Below are 23,008 nucleotides of genomic sequence, written 5' to 3' on the forward strand. Positions count from 1 at the left end.
GGCGCGGGAGACTCGCCTTCATCCTTCTCCGTCTGCAGCTTTTCGTTAAGAAAGAGCTCCCAGCGGTCACCACGTGGAGGTGGAGACAGGGTTTGGTAGTAGAGCTGTTGGTGTTGGTTCAGCAGGCATTTCCCAAGTTTTTATGCTCCATTGTGGGTACCAATCCACGTTTCGCCCTGGGATCTATACTACCCTTTGACCGCCAGATACTGCTTGACACCCGCGCACTTGCACACTTTCGCCTTCTGCTGGTTTCTTAGGCGTTTATTGTTTTGCTTCTTTACAGTTGTCTGGTGTTGATGGAGGCCTTTTTAATTTCGTTCATTGGCAGTACCGGCTTCCTTATTCTTCGTAACCTTGCTCAGAATATGTATGGCTTTCGTGTTCGTTTCCGAAAACATTTCTATCGGCCTTTTTTGTTTGGGGGATCGCCGACGTCGAAAGTTTCATTGTAGGACTACTGAGTCTGTGCCACTCGTCGTATTTCGGAAGGTGATCATCATGGAATAAGGATTTGGTTATCAGTGATGAGACTACAAGGAAATCCTTTCAATTTCTACTCAGAAGCGAATTTCGAGAAATTATCGAATGCTGTTAAGGAGAAGCATCCAGAAGTGGACCAATCGCCAAAAATTATTGCTGCTTGAATGGGAAGTTTTACCAGATTCATCATATTCACCTATCCATTTATTTCGCTCTTTACGAATTGCTTTGATTGCGAGAACTTTGAATAAGGATAATGGAGTCAATTTTTTAACGGAAGATAAAACAACTATATCTTACCGAATTAAATGAACAATATATGGTTGTTGTGGTTACATATTGGATCAAGGCCTTCAAGTGTGTTAGAGCACTTCATTCAAGACCGTAACGGTACACTACAGTAGACTGTAGGAGGCAATGTGGTCAGCATTGTGCTTGGCCGAGATTATTACCCTGGTTTGACTCAGATACTCATTGGAAACTGCCCTCGACTGGTATTCGACAACCAGTCACGATAACCAATCCCTCTGCCACCAGTGAGATTTAAACCGCGACTTTCCGCTACGACAGCCCAGCGCTCTAATCACAACCAAGAGGGGAGAGCTGCCCCAGCTTCTAAAAGAAACAAAAGAAAATTGGCGAAATTGACCGCAAATATTGCAGCTCCATCGAATTGTTTTTCGACGGGCGTTTGCTTGCCTCTTTCCTTGCTAGGCTCCAGAATGTAGGGAGTCCTTTGGGCACTTCGATTCCCCATGTGTCATTTAACAAAAATTTACGTGTCATGTACTGATGCATGGGTCCGCATTGGAACCTGAAAATCCAACCAACATGGGAATACGCGAGAGCCTACCGAAAAATCAACATGCGAGCAAAACCTGGAAATGAAATTAAAAAAATAAAGGCTCGACCGTGTGCGTTGAGCTGCAAACTCTGGACCCGAGTGCCACGATCGAGAGGGAAGATCCACGACGCTTCAGATGTGCTATGGTGCGCGGCTCTGAGGTTCCCGCCCTGCCTTGACATTCTCAGACTATCATATTGGAGGATTCGCTGCAAAATACGGTTCCTAGCCTGGCGGATCTTAACTTATGTCCCCATCTAATCTGTAGATTTCGTCATTTATATGTTTCTGTTTCTCCTTTCTGACTATTTTGTCAGCGGTGCTTCTTAGTTCTACGTATTTATCTCGTTTTGGAGGGTCGGGTCGTTCCTGATATTGTTCGTTGTGCAGCGCGGGATATTGAATCACTCATTCCGTTCGTGCCCTTCCATCAATGCCATCGGCTTCCTGGTGCCGGTTCAGAGTCTGCAGGACTTGCTCTTCTAAAGTTACAACGTATTTCAGTGTCGAAAATTTACTATATCGAACCTGATAGACAAGGTAGGTGAGCGTGCTTTCGCTGTCGCAATTTGCCCGATGAGCGTACGCCAAGAATGCTAGATCCAACTTGTTTCTCAATGAGGACTTGATCATTGGTTGAATGTTGTTCCATTTGGTGACGACCATGATTTTTTGTGAAACCTGCGGTGAGAGAAAATTGTTTCACCTGCAAGCCAATTCTATGAGCCAGCTCCTGCTTCTCTTAGTATGTCATGTCGGCCGAAATTTTTGTGAATGACAAAAGCTGTGGCGCATTCTCGTCTTCCAGACCACCAAGAATTTATTTTATAATTTCCGATCTGTTCAATGAGTGCTCTGTTAAATCACCGTACCTTAACCACCTATTTGTTGAGGATTGTAGTACCGAATTTGCACCATCTTCAACTTCCATAATATGAACTCCCATATATTTGTACTGATTATTCTAGTGGGCTTTCCTGTACACATCGAAACGTCTTAGTGGCCCAAATAATGCAGGAATATACTAGTCGCACTTTCCTGTCTGAATTAGATACTTTATTTCGCAACCAACGGTTAGAAATCACAGGAGCATTTATTGTTTATTTTTCAGCAACTAATATTACTCAAAAAATGCGTGATACAATTCGAATGAGAAGTTAAATATTATTCTTTTGTACCTTATTTACTCTGTCTAGTTTGAAACAACTTGACAATCATGGGATCAGAACAATCTCATCATCAAGCCGACGTACAAACCTCTCTATCAAATCAACCCAGAAGCGTTAATGCAACGAGATTGCAGCGTGGCAATACGATAGCTGTTACTACTGTTAGTAAACGACATTATGACGATTCATCCTCGCAAAGCAATGACTCACGGCCTGTTTCGCCTCCAATAAGTGTATGCTCTGATTCCGATTTGCCATATATATCCTACACTGATCGTCCAATAGGAGGTAATTAAGCGAGATTTATGATGTTCCTTATATAGCTAAGTTATTTTCCATTTTGTATAGATTCACCAAAGATTCGCAATAAAAGTCATTCGGGTTCCAGAAATGTGCGATCCAACTCAATATCTTCGACGACATCACGTAAACCCATTAAGTTGAAGCAGCGACCTGTATCAACCGCTCATAACATTATCGTTGTTAAACCAGCGAGTAAAGAACCAGACAGGGATCCAGATATTGTTAGAATTCAGGTGAGCGCTAATTTATAAGAAACTTGATAAACATAGGGAATTCAGTTGCAATATCGATAAACAGGTCATGAACATTTAGTTTTTCTTTTTGACTACATATGTTGAATTTATTGACGAGAAAAGCCCTAACTCAACTCTGAAATATCTTTCGGTCAACGAAATACACTCAAATATTATTGATAATAAATCAATATCACAGGCTGTTGATATATGTATTTACAATGGTTAATATGTTATATTTTTCATTTTTCATCCTCCTCCATTCTCCAGATTAGGATTATTCTGCTACTATAAAAGAAACGAAGCCAAAACTTTATGTTGATTGCCAAACATCTGTGTTTTAGTTGTCTTGTAGCAAGTAATCACTCAAGAGAACAGAAGATATTTTCTGCCAAATTCTATCCATAGTTTTTTAGATCACCTAAATATTTAACTTACAATCAATCACTTAATTAACCATAATTCCCATTACAAAAAAACTGGTGTGTCTATACTCCATACAGTTTTCTGCAACTATCAGTTCAAGTAAACACGAAATATTATAAACTTTGAATAAATTTTCACTTTCGGCTCTTCAGAATGATACACACCTACTAATTCTTACTTATATGATCTCGTGAGTGACCTTCATTTACTTATACGAATCCCCCAAATTTTGAATATTTATAAATATATTTTGTTTTATGCATTTATACAACAAGCTTCTTCAGACTATGTAGAGTGTTATTGAAAAAGTGATTATTCATTAATTGCTGATTTTGCTTCCTGTTTACAAATATGCATTCTTTTATAGAAGACAATATTATGGAAATAGTCTGCCCACTAATACTAAAACTTCAACTATCCAGTCACTAAATTTGGGGATCTGTAATGTTCAAGCTCAGGCGAGTCATTACAAATTTAGCCGAAAACGAATTCATTTATGTTACAAATATGCTATTTATAAGCATCACAAGATACATAGAAAACATGCTTAAAAATGTCGATATATTTGTTAACCCCATTCAAGAAGATAATTATAGTTTCGATTATAACAGCTTCGGTAGTGTTGCCCAACAAGATCGCCTTTTAAGCCCTTTCCCACCATTTCCCCCATTGACGAGAGCTTGGAGTTTTTGGGTGACAGTGGAGTTCATTTTCCATGTGCTACTCCCATATAGCAGCACGGAACACTCTTGACTTGACTTTGGGGTTGAGGTAACTGCATTTTCAGATTTTAGGCAGGGCAGTGAAAGCGAATTCAGTGCTGTTCGGTGCCATCGTCGGCAGAAACCACTTCTCCTAAATATACAAATTGATCGCAGCCTTCTGCCTGTTCTGCCCATTAATGTAATACGAGTAGAGGCGGACGCAACAAACGACTATCAGATGGTGATCCCTTTCGAGGCCGATGTCAGCGCCTCTCTTGTTACCCACATCCGGGAGACAACTCCTTAATCTATTGCTGATCGTGAAGGGGTCGATCTGATGCCTCGTCCAGTATTGGTCAGTTGAAACTCAACCGACCCCTGTTTGAACAAGGAGTTGTCAGAGCCTAGCTTGAGATTCAAATCACTCATTACAATCACAATGTCACCTTCAGCAAGCCTCCCCTGAACTGTCAGTCTCCGTTGGTGCATAGCGCTGTACAATTGCTCCTTATCCTGGGTCGGAATTTTGCAGTCAGAAGTCTTTCAGAAACTGCCTCCCAGGTCAAGAGAGAGGGAGCGTTCTGAGAACTCTCGCTATCATTGTCGAGGAGCGTGCGCACATTCTAGAAACCAACCATAGTGGAATTCAGTCGCCTCTTACGACAAGCAGGGAAGACATTGATTTCTGCAACTGTTCGTCCCCACAATCTATTTCCTTTTGCTGGAATTCTCAACATAAAGGAAAAGATTTTTTTCATTTTTTATCGGTTTTCGCAATTTTTCAGAAGATTCTCCCAATTTCATCAATTATACTATACTACTTGAAGCTCGTTTTCTGTTTCTAAACCTTTCGCCTTAATATTAACGGAGATATCGACGTTTAAAATTTCGCAAAAGATTTTCCAATTTTCAACGGTTTTCGCAACTTTTCGATCCCACAAATTACATATCATTTTGAAGCCCATTTCTAAGGTTTTGTGTAAAAAAAACCTTATTAAAATCAGTTTGCCTGTCTGTCCGTAAAGCGCATTTTTCTCGGAGACTGTAGTAGCGACTGACACCAAATTTGGTGGAAAGGTTGGAACTGTGAACGCTCACGCATACAGTGAGTTACATCCTTTTACGTCGAATTTAAGGGGAGGTCCCCATACATGCAAAAGGCGGGTGTAATTTTTTTTTACCAAATATAGTCATGTTGCGTATCGGTTCGTACCGCCTAACCGAAAAATTTGAAAAAAATAAGAGGCTGCCACTATATGGTGGCTAGGCTCCGAAATACCTTCCATACCGATATCCCTTACATTAAAGTTAATAATAGTATATTACTATAATTTTCAGTAATTGGCTGCAGAACCCCCCATAAGTTCATCCTAGCACCATGAAATTGCAGCATCTTTGATTAGTATTAACGTAAATATCAACGTTTAAAGTTTTTGCAAAGATTTTTCCACTCTTCTGGGGCTTTCGCCCTCTAAACTGGTGATCACCAATTGGTCTTGTTCTTCGAATTCTTATTATTCGGAGAAATATCGACTTTTTCAAAAAATTTTACCAATTCTCAACCTTAAAACTATTTTATTGCTGTGAATAGCGAGAAATGCGGTTCTTTTGTGATGATCATTTTCGCATGGTAACGGTCCATGTTTTCTGTACTTTTTTATGTGCGCGCCATTTTCAGATAGAAATTGTTTGGCTTGCCTCACCGTCAGCCGGTTATTTCTCAAAAACAAATTAACAGTGAACCTCTTCAGGCGTTCCGTGGTCCTTCGATTTTGCTCTCTTCCTTCTCCTTCGTTAACATTACTCGTATCCTGAGATCACCTGGTTGCTCTTTTAAATATTTAAGAGTCGGGTTTTTTAGTGTCTATTTAATACGGAATGAGACGATGCCGGACTTTCGACGAAGGTTTGATTCTCTGGAGGACGATGTTTGGGCACGAAGGGGCGGATTCTGGTTGGGGTGATTTCAATGGGGAAACTGTTTCTGGGAATGGCGTCGAGAGCAGGGCTCGTACAACACCAGATACACCCCAACGAAAGAAACATTCTTGACCTAACCTTTGCGTTGGAGTCACTGGTGTCACTGGTGGATGGGTAGTGAGTTTTGGACGAATTCTCGGCAAGCGACATATTCACCTACCACGTATCCGGCATTATTCCTATGCGTGATACATCGCGAAACTGAACATCGGGACATTTGTTGAAGCTCTTGAATAAATTGGAGCCGCGTTGGGGGCACTCCAAGGGGTGGTGCTGCTTTAGCTCACACTGTCGTAAAGTTAGTTATGAACCCGATAACGGGCATCCGCCGGTGGATGGCGGAAATTGCTGCGGAAGGAGCTTCACAAACTCCATTTGGCACAACGCTTAAAGACCGGGAGAAGGTATGTAGCGCAATGACAGAACAGAAGCCAAGCTTGCTGCTGGCAGGACCTGGTTGACGAGGTGAATGAGACTCGTGGAGACACGGTTACAAATTGGTAACCCGAAAAATCGGAGCTCTGCGGAAACCCTGGTCACCCTGGTATCTGCTGCCGGAGACTTATCCTCAAGACAGCTCGGTTTTAGAGCAGGGAGATTCACAGTCATCATGCAAATCGTAAAGGCAGTTTGTCAAGCGGAGGCGCACAGCCGCCGAGCTTTATGGGTGGTAACGCTTTATGCCAGAAATGACTTTAATTCCGTAAAATGGAAAGACATTCTAGGCATACTAGACAATAGAAGAGAAACTGCTTTCTGCTCTCTCTATAAGATGCTAGAGGATCACAGGAGGATGAAGGTCATCTCAGCGATAGCGCAGGGTCCATCCTTGGGCCGGACCTATGGAACCCTCTTTACGATATTCTGCTTAGCAGAAACCAGTTGCGGTACTTGTTGCCGAGCTTGATATGACATATTAATGCGACGAGTAAGCGGATGGATGGCTGCTCATGGTTTCAACCTTGAGCTAGAAAGAAATCAAAGTAGCCATAGTCATAGTCGGTAATTGAGTCAAAACCAATAATTAGGTAAGTTGGAGTGATGCTCGATCCAAAGATGGGCTTTTCAAACAAATCAAAGCAGCAGCGGACACGACTGCAGCTGGAGTTTCGGTCTTAGGGGGGTCGTCCCGTGTGTCGGATTCGAGCAATCGAATTTTTTTTTGCATCGATTGTATCTAGATATAGTGTAGAATATATGGGTAAAGTGTTTTTTTGATATTCGCTGTCGTTCAGAAATTATAGTGTTAAACACATGATAAGTCACATGCCAGATTTATGTCGATCGCCGTAATAAAGCTCGTATTTATCGGACCAAATGACGTTCGAATGACTTCGCTAAAAGGACAAAAATTGAGGCCAAGGCTGTACATGTATTTCTTCAAGAAACCTAATGTTTATGGATTAGGTATAACAGATTAATGGTCAGTTAAGGTTTTATGGCTAAAAATCGCATTCTACCTTTTAAATGCGTTTTTATCGAAACCGCATGTTGAAAATCGGCTGCCACCATAGCCCAAAATCTATCCAACGAAATTCTTTGAATTTTTCACGACTTATTCAGAACATATTTCTACGGTCCGCAAACTAGAATAATTGCGATTCGTTCAGTAGTTTTTTTTATTCATTGAAGAAGCCGTGAAAAAACACCAAAAATCACAAAAAAAAGTTTAACACGCCACCAAAAATTTAGCTTTTAATATTTTTTAATAATCCTAGTTTGCGGACTGTAGTCAAGTCTGTACGTTAAAATGCCGTTTACTTTTTTCTTTATGATGACCACAGCGCCCTCTAGCGTGGCAGCAGAAAAACACCTTTTTTGCAGATGGAGGTATAAATTGCCCTGTATTTCAATAACTAACTATGCGATCGGAGTGGAAAAATTACTATGCACACTCAAGACATTAATAAATCTATGGTGAAAAATTCGTATTTGTATCTTTACCCTGTTCTTCACAAAAAATTTCTAAAAAAAGCAAAAAAACGGCCTTCACACGGGATGACCCCCTTAAGTCAGCTAATGGCAAACATTGTCATACATTACCGTCCTACATCTAGCAGGCGTTGTCTTTTAATGAGTGCAGTGATGGTCTTGAGCACGAGGTATATCGTAAGCGCTTTGCGTAAGTATAGTTACGTTTTGCTGGTTTAACGTGAGTACCCGCCGTGCCGACCTAACACTGCGGTCATTTTAAGATGCGGATTGATTTGGTGAGAACAATCTGAGTCCTGCCGGGGCAAGCCCAACGGTACCAGCTTATACTGAGTGCAGGCTCAGCACTCATACTGGTGGCTGCAAAATCTACCTAAAGCCTCCACCGAACTAATACCTACAAAGAGTTTTTCCCGCGATGTGGGCATAATCACAACCCCCATGAAACTGCTATTAACGGGTCAAACGCAAATAACAAGGTTGAGAACATATGATTCAGGAAATCTCTTGAAACATATGAACTCAGAGGGCTATCCCGATTCTAATAGCACCAGATATCCTGTACAAGGCTGCCAAGGCCTTGGAGCATTCGCCTATTGCATCACGACCAGCAAGTCAATGTGAATAGAGCATTTTCTATGCCGCCACGTAAAGGTTGCCCTTGGCTACTTGATGTTGACTCGGTTAACCGGGTTTCTGCCTCGTCTGCCTCTTCGCCACTTCTGAGCACCTTTGCGCAAGTTAAGAGACGGAGAGTTTTACTGATCTGTATATCGTACCGTCTCTGAACCAACTGAGATGGAGATCATGGGACTAATTTCCGTTGCTGTTCTTGCTAAGGAGCGTAAAACCGTGTACAAGCGTAAGGAAGAAGTCTCAAGGCAGGGTTGCTCGTTGAACGTCAACGTACATTAAAAGAGTGGCAAAGCGAGACAAAAAGCAAATGGATTGCGCGGCTCATTGAAAACTTAGGTGCGTGTTTTAATTGAAAGTATGGTGAGGTTGACTATTTCCTTATGCTACTCCTAAGTGAACACGAAGGTTTTAAGTCTTACCTACACAAGATTGGGAAGGCACGATCTGCTGGCTCTGTGTTATGCAACCAGGTTGTGGATGGCGGCGATCATATTTTTTTTCTCGCCAGCAACTTTATTTAAAAGCAGAGGAGCTCTCCAGACAACAGTGCCAGAGAAATGCTGAGAAGCCATGTTGCTCACTATGTTCGGGTTCTTTTTGTTACTCGATCGATAGATAGGCGGTTCGTTGAACTAACAGTTTCCTTCTTCCTCTGCCCTCTCGTTATTGAAATGAATTTCCTGACTTGAAGGGATCCCAAGGTGGGAACGCGAAGGTAAGTCTGAAGTAATGTGACACACTGTTTCCGGTTTCCGGTTAGTTCTTTAACGACGGCAATGTGTTTAGTTGGTAGTCCAACGGCGAGAGTTCAAGACTCTGTGTGTACACGTATTCACCTACCTCACGACCCCACCAAATGAATGTTTCAGTTGACGAACTGTTAAATCAGTTAGCAAAATATTCATTTCATGATTCGCCAATTTGAAAACGATCTTCTGGGGAAACTAAAATCTTTGATAAGCGTTTATTCTATTCTGGACAGCTGTTTTTCACTTGTAAGTCACTCGTGACATCAGTGAATAATGAAACAAATTCTTCAACTTAGCCTTTGTATTGATTATTCAACCCACTCTTGTCGAGGAAAAATAGCAAAACATACATTTGAAAAATTTACGAGCAGATTGCTGTTCCAAGTTGCTTCTAATACTATAAAAGGTAAACTTCAAAACCTGTTGGTTTATTCTAAACATCATCGATTTATTAAAAGCTTCAGAGAACAGTTGTAGTTTAATCGTCGTTTTATAAATCTCTTCATGAATAATATTGGATTAGTTTCGCATTTGCAGCGCAATATAAGAATGGTATCATAACATTATAATGAGTGTACATATGTATGATAGTAATTTAGTAATTGTATGTATGTTACAGCCTTAAAGTAAGTGGGTTGAACTGTATTACGAGTCCGGTAATCCTACACTTACTCGAGTTACGGCTGAACTTCGAATACTTCTCGCTGAGCTATTACCGGTTTCCGCGTCACTCCAAAAAGCCACATTACTGACTAGATGCCTATGCGCTCTATTTTGCGCTCTGTTTTGACTTGGGGGCGTCATTGTTCGATTTCGTGTGTTTTGATCAAGATTATTTGGTTTTTGACCTTCGTCAATGTTACGGTCAACCGAAGCAGGTGGAGGTGGGCTGACGGGTTGCGTTTCCTGGGTATAATTTTCAAGCGCATCATAATCATCGTGGTTAAGTTTGGGCTGCTGGTTAGATTGTCTGGCGAATGTACGTTTCGGAGTTTCGCTTCGACATCGCTCAAAGCGGTAATTGTAATCATCGTCGTAATCAGGTTCTCTGTTGTTTGATCTATGCTCCACTCGTCGAGTATAAAGTTGTTGAGATGAATTAATCCTTTCGCGGTTGCTCTTGAGTGGAGGATAAAAATCATCATAGTCTGGTTCTATGTCGTCATAATGGCTTCGCCGCTGATTCGGATGTTTCGTGAGGCCAGGCGATCTTCTTCGCTGTGAATAGTAGTAATCATCTTCAATATCGTCGTAATATTCAGTCACTGGTCGATTTCGTTTGGATGATGGCGAAGGTCGAGGCGCTATACGAACCTGCCTTCTAGGAGGCGGGATATGATCGTCCTCCTCATCAAGATAGGTCTGATTTTGATTCCGTGAAATCGAAAGATTCCTGACATTGTTTTCGATAGTTCTGATGTTATTTTGTGCGGAAACATCGCTCATGCTTTTTGATTTGCTTAAATTTTTGATTGCTGGTTTCCTTGACTCTTCACTTGCCGTCGGCTTTAAAGATGTTCTGTTATTTTTTAATATGTCTGTGAAAATAATTGAAACGTAAATATTATTAGCTCGTCTATAGTTTTAAACTTTTAATTATAAATGCTACTAAGGTATGAACTAATAAATGAATGACTAAAAACTCCATGACACAATAACTTCATTCAGATTAGCACGAGAGTTTTAAGAGGGTTTAGATAAGTCGAAATTTGTTAGTATAGCTTTTTCATTGGCTTAATTTATGCGTTAACTATCAAAAAGTCACAGACACATTTTTTAAATGTGCTCAAATTAACTCTCAGTTATAATAGAAAACTTTTAAATGATCAAAGATGACTTCGGAAAAAAGAAATAAGTCGGAAACCGGGAGTCGGTGTTTCAAATATGAAAGGCTTTTTCTTCGATTGATATGAAATTTGGACCGTCATTTTTACGATCAATATTCGTATAAACTTTGGACTTCTCAAGTCAATATGTGGCAGGTGTCAATAGTAGATTAAGTATCAACCCTGTAAAATGTACTTTATTAATTATTTTGTCCAGAAAAAGCTACATCGATGATGCTTTGCTAACGGGAGTTTCATTTGCAACTAACTTTTTTTTTATTTCTGGATAAACCATATTTATTGTCTATTCTCATCCTCCTGAAACCGGATATTTTCGAGCATTTTTCAATTAAAAGCAATCCAAACATGTTGGCTTGTTTGTTATTAAAAGGAGGTAAATCTGAATTTTTTCAAGGCGTCCATTGAAATTTTGCGAGATTTTTTGGGTAAAACGGAAACTTAAATATTTCTGAAAAAGTAGAAATTGACCGTACAAAGTCGCTGCCCTACTTAAAGAGCTTTGATATCAAATTTGTTAGGAACACATTTTGAATGGAAATTTGGAATGAAAGTCAGCCCAGTGCCAAATTTGTTAAAAAATCAAACAAATGAGTTTCTGAAATGTATTGTTTGCACAACAAGGTTTTAATAATAATCCACCAACGAATTTAATATTTTCATCAAGTTTATGTCAAGGTTTATTTGAAAATTGGTATTCTGTTTTTCACGAAGGAAATCCATCATATTACTTGTTTTTTGGGGAAGAAATGGCCCAGTTTTGAATTTTTTTTCTTTCAAAGTTGATCTATTATAAAGAAGTCGAAAATATCATTTTTATCAAGTCTTGCTCTGCATATAAACTACGTTTTTCAGATATTTTGCGAATTATCATGTTTTTAGAGATAAGAATCGAGTATGCCGACCGGAATATCTGATTATCTGGAAATATCGACTCTGGCTTTTGAAAATATTAGATCGTTGTTAGGTCGTTCAAGAAAATGGCATTTTTATTTCTTTCATTTTTCTTTTCTCTTTCCGTCTTTGGTCACTGTTGATGGGCGCAAATAACCTAGATGTCCAAAGGTAATGAATTGAAATTGAAAACACTGTCATTTTGCATTGTTTTACTGCCTTTTATGGACATTTTGTATCTTGAAAAACTTTGAGAGCTATAAATATGATCTTTTCACTTTGCGAGTCATTGATCACTTGTATTATTTAAACAGCTCCTTTTTCTAGAAATATATTTTTTCATTCAATAGAATATTTCAACGTTAAAATATAAACGTACGGCTAAAAGACATTCCTTGTTAAGGAAACAGTAAAAATATATCAGCTAATCTTGCTACTTTAATTTAATGTCTGTTAGTTTATTTGATGTCTCTCTGTCTGTTACAGTTAATTTCTTCAAAAATGACTAAACTTTTTACGGCAAATTGGTAGAAATATGTGGCCTATGAAACCCCGTATACAGCGCCGGAAAAAAATATTCACATTGCAAGGGTATTAGAATTTTTAATTACCTTTTTACTCAAAAACAATTCGTTATTTACAGAAATGCCAAAAATAATTTTATTTTCAAAATAGGCTAATAACACAACAGGAAAACATAGTAAAAAAATATTCGCTCTTAACAGATTTGCAACTAAAATTGTAAATTTAGTACTTTGTGGGACCTTCTTTAGCTTTGATTATGTGTTGTAAACGATTCGGCATCGAGTGTACTAGTTTTTAAGGTTTTGTGTAAAACAAAACCTTATTAAAACCGATTTACTCTCTGTCTGTCTGTCTGTCTGGCCGTCACACGCATTTTTCTCGGGGACTGTAGCAGCGATTAACACCAAATTTAGTGGAAAGGTGGGATCTGTGAATGCTTATGCATACAGTGAGTTACATCCTTTTACGTCGAATTTAAGGGGAGGTCCCCATACATGCCAAACGGGGGTTGTAAATTTTTTTTCCAATAAATATAGTCATGTGGAGTATCAAATGAAAGGTCTCGGTTAGTACTTTCCAATGCTGCTCTTATTTCGACATTTGTTGGAAAGGCGGGGAGGGCGGGGGATCAGAAACTGCCCAACAGAAAAATCCTAAAAAAATCAAGAAGTTGGCACTATATGGTGGCTAGGCTAGGAAATACCTTCCATATCGATATCCCTTGAAATAAAGTTAATAATAGTACATTACTATAATTTTCAGTAATCGGCTGCAAACCCGCCCCCCCCCTTAAGTTCATCCTAGCAGCACGAAATTTTGCAGCGATATAGACTATAATATAGAGCTTGATCCTACCAATCGCGCTATTATTAACAAAGTTATAATAGGTCAAAGTTGTGACTTCTTTGGAAATTCAGGATTTTGAATATCAAAATCACCCCAAAGCGAATATTCACACAAATTATATGCGTATATTACATGTTACGTACTAATACAAATTCACGCTCAAATGTCTTTATAAAAGAAATACACAGAACCTTTCATACCTGAAGCGTCCGGTTTCCCGATTTGTTTAGTATATTCTGGAGAAATTTTCTTCCATTCTTCTGTAAGTGCAGATTGCAGTTTTCGGCTGTGTCTTATTCGATATGTCTTGTTGTTGAAGGCGTTTTTCTAAATCATGCCATAAATGTTCTATGGGATTGACGTCGGAGGACTGCGGTGGAGTATTTAGGGTCTAACGAATTTATACAAAACCCACATTCGAACGTTCCAAGCCGTATGCTTGCGATCGTTGTCATGTTGGAAATAATAATCATTCCCAAGATCAAGCTTTTCAGCACTTTTAAAATTTTCTTGAGAATATTACGATAAAGAGTCTTGTACATATTTTGAACGATAAAAGCAAGCTTCCCAACACCAGACGATGCCATACACCCCCAGGCTAATACTTCATCTTCACCATGATTTACTGTGCTTATAATATTTTTAAACTCTCGGTCCGGGGCTTTCTCCAAACACGTGTACGTCCATCGCATTGAAAAATATTGTATTTGCTCTCGTCTGAGAGCAAAATAGTTTTTCTAAACGGTGGTCCTGTTTTGCAAACGCAATTTTTTTCTTTTGATTCACTTTGCTAATGCATGGCTTTTTCCTGGGAACTCGTGAAGTATAACCAACTCTATGCAGCGTATTCTGGATTGTTGTAGGGCACACTACTTTACCAAACTCTGTTTTCACACACCCTTGTAATTTTTTTGATGTTATCGTTGGCTCTATTTTAACATGCTTTATCAATTTATGTTCTTCGCGGAGTTAAACTGTATGAGCGACCACTCCGCGAGCCACTTTTGAAGCTTCGGGCATCATAAAACCTATTATAAACACTTCTCACTGTTCTTTTACTTTAATAAACTATATTTGCGATTTCATTGAATAATTTTCCACTTTTAAGAAGATTTATTACTATTTGTCGCTCTTCCGCAGTAAATTCTTTCCGCTTACGGCCCATTTTCGACAAATTTTTAATTGTCGAAAATGTGGTCTCATAATTTGTCAAAATTTGCTATGTGGGACTCCCCGAAAAAAGTATCTTTCATTTGCTGGCCATCAGACATCAATACAGATCGAAAAAGACTATTTGTTGCCTATGTTTGCGCAAGAGCGAATTCTTCCGTTAATTTATGTAATAAATGAAACATTTACTTTGTTTTCTTGTTGTATTACTGGCCTATTCTGTAAATTAGCTAATTTTTGGTATGCACATAGCAAATTGTTTTTGAGTATAAAGGTAATTAAAAATTCTAATACCTTTGCAAAGCTATACCTTCTTTCTAGCTTTGGGATGAAGCGCGAATACTTTTTTCCGGCACTGTATACTATATATCGAGTCGTACAATTTTCTATTCGAGTTCAAGAAGGCTCTAACATTGCTGAAATGATTTTAGTTGAAAAGTGGATCAAAGGGGAAACGAAAGTCTTTTGACCATCAAGGTTAAGTGCTGTTGGGGATTGTTAGTACTTAGATGGAGGATGGAATAAACGTTTTATTTTCGCTTCTTTTGTTATTATTAGTATTATTATAAATTAGATTCTAAACATGGGATATTGTTAACAAAGTTGTAGGCTGAACTGAAATTTTAGCAACATACAAATGGAACCGTAGTGAACAAAGTTCATCACTTAAGAAATACACAAAAAGAATCCAACTTATGGTTTCCCAATTCGTCGAGATTGGGTTCAAATACAGAACTTGACAATAAACCAATCTCTTTCAATTATTATGAAATTCTCCCTTCGGGCTCTAAAACAATGCTATAATAATGGGGGAAATTTTTCTTAAAGTTAATGTAGACGTGTATTATGCCTTGAAGTTAGGATTATTTGGGGTTTGTTATTCAAAACTAATAATTTATTTTAAAAGAAGCCTGAATCTTGAATAATAAAAAATGGCTTCCAGTCAAAACTTTAGTAATTATCTGCAGATGCTCACCATTTTTGAAGATACCTCTTTATTTTCAAAGAAGAAGAGAATTGTCGACCTCGGATATATTAGAAGAGTGAACCAGCATTTATTTATGAACTAAATAAAAATTTGATGTGATCCTAAATTCATGCTACATTGAAGCAACATTAGATAAAACTAATGGTTTCAATGAGATGTTGAAGCCTTCTTAAAAAGCACTTTTTTAAGGTTTTGTGTAAAATAAACCTTATTAAAATCGGTTTCCTATCTGGCTGTCTACTACCACACCTTATATCTCAGAAACAGTGAGACCTGTGAATCCTATTACATGAAGAGAGTAACATAGTTTCACGTGTAAGGGGGGGGGGGCATCCATGTAAAATGGGGGTGTAAAATTTTTTTCCATTGAGTGTAGTCGTGAGGCGTATCAAGGCCTCGATTAGTACTTTACGAAGCGGGTGTTAGTTTTGACATTCGTTGTGAAGGGAAGGAGTGCGAAAAGGATCAGTTATTTCAACGACCCGTTCTCGGAAACTATCAAGCGCAACTATCTGAAAAAAATATGGTGGTCTCAGCACGTGGTATCTAGGCCTCACACTCTCGATATCAATGCCGGTGTACCATAAATAAATTTAATAATAGTAGATTACCATATTTATTATAGGTATATTTTTGAGAAATTGACTGGGTACCCCCTTAAGTTTATCCTAGAATCATTAACTTTTGCAGTAATATAGGCTATACTATAGAGCAGGATACTGCAAACTTTGATGGACATCGCACTATTACTAACAAAGTTATAATAGATCAAAGTTGTGGCTTTGAAAGTCAGTATCATACTAAAGTGAACGCTCTGTCAAATTAAAAGCATAAACGTTACGAATTAAGTACAAATGGGATGAACCAGACCAATAAGCTGTTAATTTATTATTTGACAATTATTTCAGAAACCAAGCGACAAGCGAACATTGGAAGACACGAAAATAATTGCATAGCTATGCAAAATTGATCTAATCTGCATTTGTCGAACAGATGGCTGTGTGCTGGGGAGCTCTTTGCTGAGATGGAGGGATTCATGTCTGCCATTCAGGACGGAGGGGTCGCCACCCGAGCTTATAAAAAGCTCATCATGAAAGAACGGGTGGAGAACGACCAGTGCAGAATGTGTGGTTCGGCGTTAGAGATGTTGGATCATCTCATTTCTGGCTGCACTGTTATGACACCGGTACAATACACTACCAGGCATAATGCTGCATGTAAGGTGATCCATTAACATCTTGCATATAAGCATGGGCTGATGACGGGAACATGCCCGGTTTACCGATATGAGCTGCAAGCAGTCCTTGGTAGTTCTGCTCACAGCATTCATGAGGACCGGTAAGTTCTGACTGATCGCCATATTTCACACAACAAGTCTGACGTACTGTTAGTTGACAAGACGGGTCGCTCCGCGTTTACGTGGAGAAGAAGGTGATCTACGAGCCACTGGCGCGGGAAATCAAAGAAATTGGGCGTCTCGAGCGGGTGGTTATAGCTCCCATAATATTGTCAGCTACAGGTATTGTACCTAAATCCCTCACGGCTTTCCTTAATATCCTGGCATTTTCGCACAGTTTGGTTCAAACTCTGCAGAAATATACCATTCTGTTCGGAGGTCTCGATGGATTCTCCCATTGACCTACCACCGACTACTTCCACCAACGCCCCTTTATAATTTAAGTAGGTAGGAGCATCCGAGCCTAAATGCTTGGTACTTAGTGCTAGTATCCGGCATCTGCCGAGATTGTGACAACTCAGAAAATAATCGTTGGGGCAATGATCTATAGTGTGTTAGAGCACTTCATTCAAGACCGGTACACTACAGTTCACCGTAGGAGGAAATGTGGTCAGCATTGCGCTCGAGCGAGATTATTACCCTGATTTGACTCAGGTACTCCTTCAGAACTGAGTCGACTGGCATCCGACATCCAATCGCGATAATAAATCCATTATTGTTGTACGTCATATACCCAAAAGAGGCGTGCACATTTTTTTTCACCGAATATAGTCATATGGAGTATCAAATGTAAGGTCTCGATTAGTAATTTCCCAAGTAGATACTAGTTTTGATATTGGTTGCAAAGGAGTGGAGTGTCGAGGTCCGAAAGAGGTCAATTATTTCAAGGACCCATTCTCAAAAACTACCCAACCGAAAAAACTGAAAAAGTTATGATGATCCATGCGTTCGCTTCAGATAAAAGATAAAATGTCAATATCACATCAAATTGCATAACGGGTATATTCAACGTATATTCACTACAAGCTATAATGGAACCATATTGCACCAAAGAAATGTTCTTACATAAAAAATTAACAAAACTTTTCGTACCTGAAGCGCTGAACTTAAAATCTGAACTTTATAAATATGTGAACAGTCAAAAATTTAAAATTCATATCTTTTATTCTTTTTTAATGCTGGTTTGAAAAAAAAGGCTCATTACGAGTGCTTTAACCGTAAATTACCCCCATAATTTAGCTACAGTATTTAATGGACGGATGTATAAATGACTGTAATCGTGGGATGTGTTTTTATTGGAAAAATACCCATTCCAAAATTATTCTCATTTTAACTTGATAAATCACACCGGATTTGATTTAAATTTCTGTGGTCATTTTTGGATAGAAACGGAAATGTAGATTTACAACGGTTACCTATGCTCGTAAAGTTTGTTACCTTATAGTAGTTAAGTTCAATTACAGCAGATCCTAGAAATGCGAAAAATCTATTATAATCTCTGCTAAATATTTGTTGTTCATAAATAATGGAACAACTTCATTTTTTAAAAATTTCATAAAACACAAAGCAGCGAAAATTGATTTTAATATTTTATTGGCGTCTACCATTTTTGACAAGAAGGGGTAATGCGCTCAGATAATCAGATTTTTGAGTATTTAACATCAACTTTCGTCCTCCGACCCCCGATTTTCTTCGGCGTTATTATATGGCGGCGATATTCATAAATCTCTCTCCATGAACTGTTAGTGATTGCTAACACCATAAATTGTAAAGGCTGCATTACATTTACCAAAGTGCTTCAGGCTCCGTTATGCATACGATCTGCAAGGCACTTAAAAAACCCTCATCAAATCCACGAATGGGATAAGATGTATGTAGGTTTCAAATTTTTCAGATTTCCAGTCTGAAAAAAAAGATTTTCCTTATCGACCGAGACAGATTTTTCGGAACGCAATTTCGACAGAGGATCTTTAATAGATTGAACAGGATTTTCCGCAGTTTGGTGAGTGCGTGAATTCTAATGACTGTTGGTCAACTTTGTACGGAATGCATAAAGATAAGGTTAATTGCTCGATAGCGTTTTAAATATAGCAGCAGCTATTCGAAGAGACTTCGAATTGTTAAGTTGATTTTTTTCACATATTCCTGACTTGAACCTAGAAGATAATATGTATGTGGGGCACCATAGTTTGAGAAATTTGTGTCGATTGTTGCCATTATATTTACACTGAAGAGCTCAAAGATGCAATTGATGCATGGAAGAAAACTAGCCATAAAATCCTCAAAATTGTTCTTTCTAGTATGGCAAACGTGTTAATTTACTTCGAAATAACAGTGGGGAAACTATTGAATATTAAAATAATTTCCCTGTTGTTTATTTTGCGATTACACAATTTGAACAGGCTATATATAAGTAAAAAAATAAGGACTAGCGGTTTCGTTCACGACAGAGGCGACTCTTCAGACGCTGCCCCACCTCTGCCCTGGGAACAGCGTGATCGAAAGTGGTAACAGGTGGAAAAACACTTCTTTATATAATCACAGAAATACGACAAGGTTGCGAGTGGCTAAGCTAGGTTAAACCAAGGTTATTACTTGGGATATGATATTGGACCAGACACAATGGAGAGCAACTTGATCCCACGTTTTTTGATCCAAGGACCCCTCGTTGGGGGCATAGCACCCAAGCATTCAAGGTAAGGCAGCGTCTGAAGAGTTGCCTCTGCCCTAGATGAAACCGTCAGTCCTTGTTTTTTGAATGCTTAGGTGCTATGTCCCCAACAAGGGGTCCGTGGACCAAAAAACGTGGGAGTAAATTGCTCTCCATTTTGTCCGGTCCAATATCATGTGGATGTGGACTTAGGATCCCCCATATCCCAAACCATATATAAGTATCTCTACATAATTTTTAAAGGATTTGAATGTTTTCAAATACTCTCAAACATTTTTTGTAAAAAATTATAGTGGTTCTACCTAATACTTAGGTACTAGCACTGAGGAAGGAGGCACGTGGTCTCCGAAACGATCGTATGCAGGAAAAAATAAAAATATTTACAGGATAAGGAAAAAAACCTAGTTCTCTTTTTCAACTTATATACCAACTGTAAAAAAAAACATGGACACTAATTTCAACTTAAATAACAGCGCAAGAAAAGCAAAAAGTAATGTCCGGTTTAAGCAATAGCCCAGAAAAAGGATAATTTTTAAGCGAAACGATCATTGCTTCAGTATATTTTTTATTAACAGCACCAATTTGCGTAGAAGTCTAGGTCCTTATTTTAACCGGAAAACTAACTAACTAAACTATATAATGGAGGAATCCGGAGAAACAGAAAGAAGGATGTACTTTCTAAAGCTTTCACAATGGATATATTTTTTAAACAAATCTTATTCATTGCTACTTTTCGTGAATCAATGCGAAATGTAAATTTGTTACAATACTGTCAATAAACGTATATATATATTTCGAAGCTTTTTCACATCCAGTCATTAAAATGCCATCGGAAATCAGCAAACAACTCAGATCCACTTGATAGAACCATCTTTCATATTTTTTTTAAGAAGAGCGCAGCTTTTTAAAGCTTATTGGAAACAAGGCATTGCATAGTTGCGATTCTGTATGAAAATCTGAAATCTTTTCATACTCTCCTCAATCTACTGGAGTTTTTATAATGTAAGTAGTCTAGTGGATTCAACGTTTCTGAATTACATATTTGGTTACCGTCAGAGAACGTAGGTAGACCAATAAATATAGGCACATCCAGTAAAAACATTGAAAATAAATAATGTAGGCGTATTCTTGAAATGGATCCAGAAAAATGGTTACTGGCAAATATCAGACTAATTTAGTTCATATATGCCTAAAGAATAATATCTTTCAAACCCGTTCAGTGTAGTGTGATGAATTTCAAAGTTGAAGAAGAAATGAACCTTTCCGAATATTCTGACAATGTTGAGCGAGTTTATATGGCCTTCAGTAATAAAATTCGATTGTATATTTGTGGAAATTGTTTATTATAAACATTTCTTATATTGTATCTTAATATTTTTTAAAAAATATATCATCAGTGTGTTTGGATGTATGTAAATTAATTATGCGAATAAGAGCCTTAAAATGAAAATCGGAAAGACGAAATTTTCGCCATACGACAAAATCTAATTTCCATTCAAATCACAGCCAGAATCATAGCCGTTTGTAGGGGTCACCGGTATATCTGGAGATTGTAAAAAATATCAATTACAGGTTGTTCAATTAATTTCGTGCTGCAACTTGCTCAGCATATTTTAATATCAACAGAGTGAACCTGTATCTTTTTTGACAAGGTTAGACAATAAGCTTTTATTAGGAAAGTCGACGGAATAGTTATAAACGGATGGCATTTTTAATGGGCACGTATTTATATTAATTCAAAAGGAAGGTTTTCTAGTTGAAGGATTGGAGTTTTGAAGAAGTGCGAAGTTAACCACAAGGCAATTGAATTCAACATTTCAGCCAGAAAGACTTCTGTTAATGTTAAAAATGTTAAACGTTTCTCTCTCACTTACCTTGATTACTGGAAGTTTCGTTTTTCAGTTTATTTTCTGTGAATGAAATTCGCTTATCACTCGTTTTTATAGAGTTTTTCGAATTCTTTTCCACTTCTATTTTGGAGTTTTTATCCGTTCTCCTTACTGGAGGCACAGTTTCATTATCAAAGTCATAGAATTGTATCTTCGAGGAAAATGTATCTCGCCTCTTAATATTCACTGGTTTTTCGATAACAGTTTTGATTGCTGATGAAGGTTTTCTGCCAGATGCTGTTAAATTATCATCGAGATTTATCTTAGACGATAACTCCTTTTTGTGTAGTTCATTAGGATTGACTTCATGGGCGATAGTTTTCTCAGGTGTTTTTTCGATTCTACCGCGATTTCTTAACTTTGTCCGTGTATCCAACGCTGATTCCATTTGTGACTCATCGGGCCAATAAAAGTTAGTTCTTTGTCGATTCGGTCCGTCTCTACGCTCCATCATATTGACCGGAAGTCCGGTGTAAAATTTTCCGTTTAACATGATTTCCGAATTTCTTGGTTTTATGCGTAACAGGCAACAAAAATCAAACAACAACGAACTCAGTAAACTTATTTGTTTATATTTTTCTTTTCCTTAAACCGTTAAAACCAATCAATTCACTAAAGATTAACAACTCATCTTCCTGGATCGAAATATTAACCACGACTGCGAACTTTTCATGCAAAAGGCGAATCTGATTCTGTAATGAGAAATATCTGCAGAATTCATTTATGGCAGTTCTCAATTTGGTAGTGTCTACTTTTATTGTATGTATATAGTCGTGATATTGCCTATGAAAAATTTAAATATTGTTATAAGCCGAGTCGTACAACAACAACCCAACCTCTATACCTCCCACGGTTGTGGCGGTCGAAGCTGATCACTGCGTTTGTCACCTCCGCCGTGAGCTTTAATAACATAGGTAAATGAAATTCGTAAGGTCTATGAAAGAATGTTGATTTTCAAACGGTTCGCGGGAATGCCAATGAATTTAGAAGGGAAAGAACAGGCTTGCATTTGCTCTGCCTAAAAACCTGTTAATTCTAAGGCATCAGTTGATTATCGAAAGCTTTTCTCCATTCTATTCATAATTGAATGCACTTTATGTGCTGCAAATGCAATGCTAAGTATCTTTTCCAATTTTCTTTGGTTTTGATTTTTATACTATGGTTATTTTTTAATATTCTATAAAATATCAACCAATGTCATTGGTAAAAAGTCAAAATAAATCTGTAAAGTTGCTTATTTTGCCTTATTTCATTTGAGTTAGGTGGTAACAACCTTGTATGCACATCCCACACATTGACCATTCTCTGCAAAATTTATTTACATTTATTGAGACTGAACACACAAAATAAATTCATAAAGCTGGTGATAGTAGTAAGTTTGATTTACATTCATTGGGAATGGATTAACTATATCATGAAGGGGCTTTTTAAATAGCTCTAAAGTTACTTACGAATTAAATTATTAGATTTAGCTGAACGTATTGG

At 38.1% G+C, this 23,008-nt stretch overlaps 2 protein-coding genes across 2 annotated transcripts in view; one reads left to right on the plus strand and one right to left on the minus strand.

The window, feature by feature from the left end:
• The window catches only part of LOC119651909 (BLOC-1-related complex subunit 5), a 54,469-nt gene that overhangs the window by 17,163 nt on the left and 14,298 nt on the right, over nt 1-23,008 (plus strand). The window contains exons 2-3 of the mRNA XM_038055736.1: nt 2,524-2,784; nt 2,845-3,032. Of these exons, the coding sequence (XP_037911664.1) occupies nt 2,544-2,784; nt 2,845-3,032 (429 nt within the window). The 5' untranslated portion in view covers nt 2,524-2,543. The remainder of the gene's footprint in view (nt 1-2,523; nt 2,785-2,844; nt 3,033-23,008) is intronic.
• On the minus strand, nt 9,887-22,290 carry LOC119651908. The gene is made up of 3 exons (XM_038055735.1): nt 22,276-22,290; nt 21,509-22,215; nt 9,887-10,997 (listed from the first exon to the last, which is right to left on the minus strand). The coding sequence occupies exons 2-3, from the start codon at nt 22,014-22,016 to the stop codon at nt 10,105-10,107; spliced, it is 1,401 nt and encodes a 466-aa protein (XP_037911663.1). The 5' UTR covers nt 22,017-22,215; nt 22,276-22,290; the 3' UTR covers nt 9,887-10,104.

The sequence above is a fragment of the Hermetia illucens genome, chromosome 3 (assembly GCF_905115235.1).
Source record: "Hermetia illucens chromosome 3, iHerIll2.2.curated.20191125, whole genome shotgun sequence".
NCBI classification, from domain to species: Eukaryota; Metazoa; Arthropoda; class Insecta; order Diptera; family Stratiomyidae; genus Hermetia; species Hermetia illucens.

What these genes read in the sequence shown, in the direction of transcription:
- LOC119651908 (XM_038055735.1), bottom strand. Translation starts at nt 22,016, where the DNA reads ATGTTAAACGGAAAATTTTACACCGGACTTCCGGTCAATATGATGGAG. An exon ending in CGAAACTTCCAGTAATCAAG is followed by an intron (nt 10,998 to 21,508) that starts GTAAGTGAGAGA and finishes TTATTTTCACAG; the next exon opens with ACATATTAAAAAATAACAGA.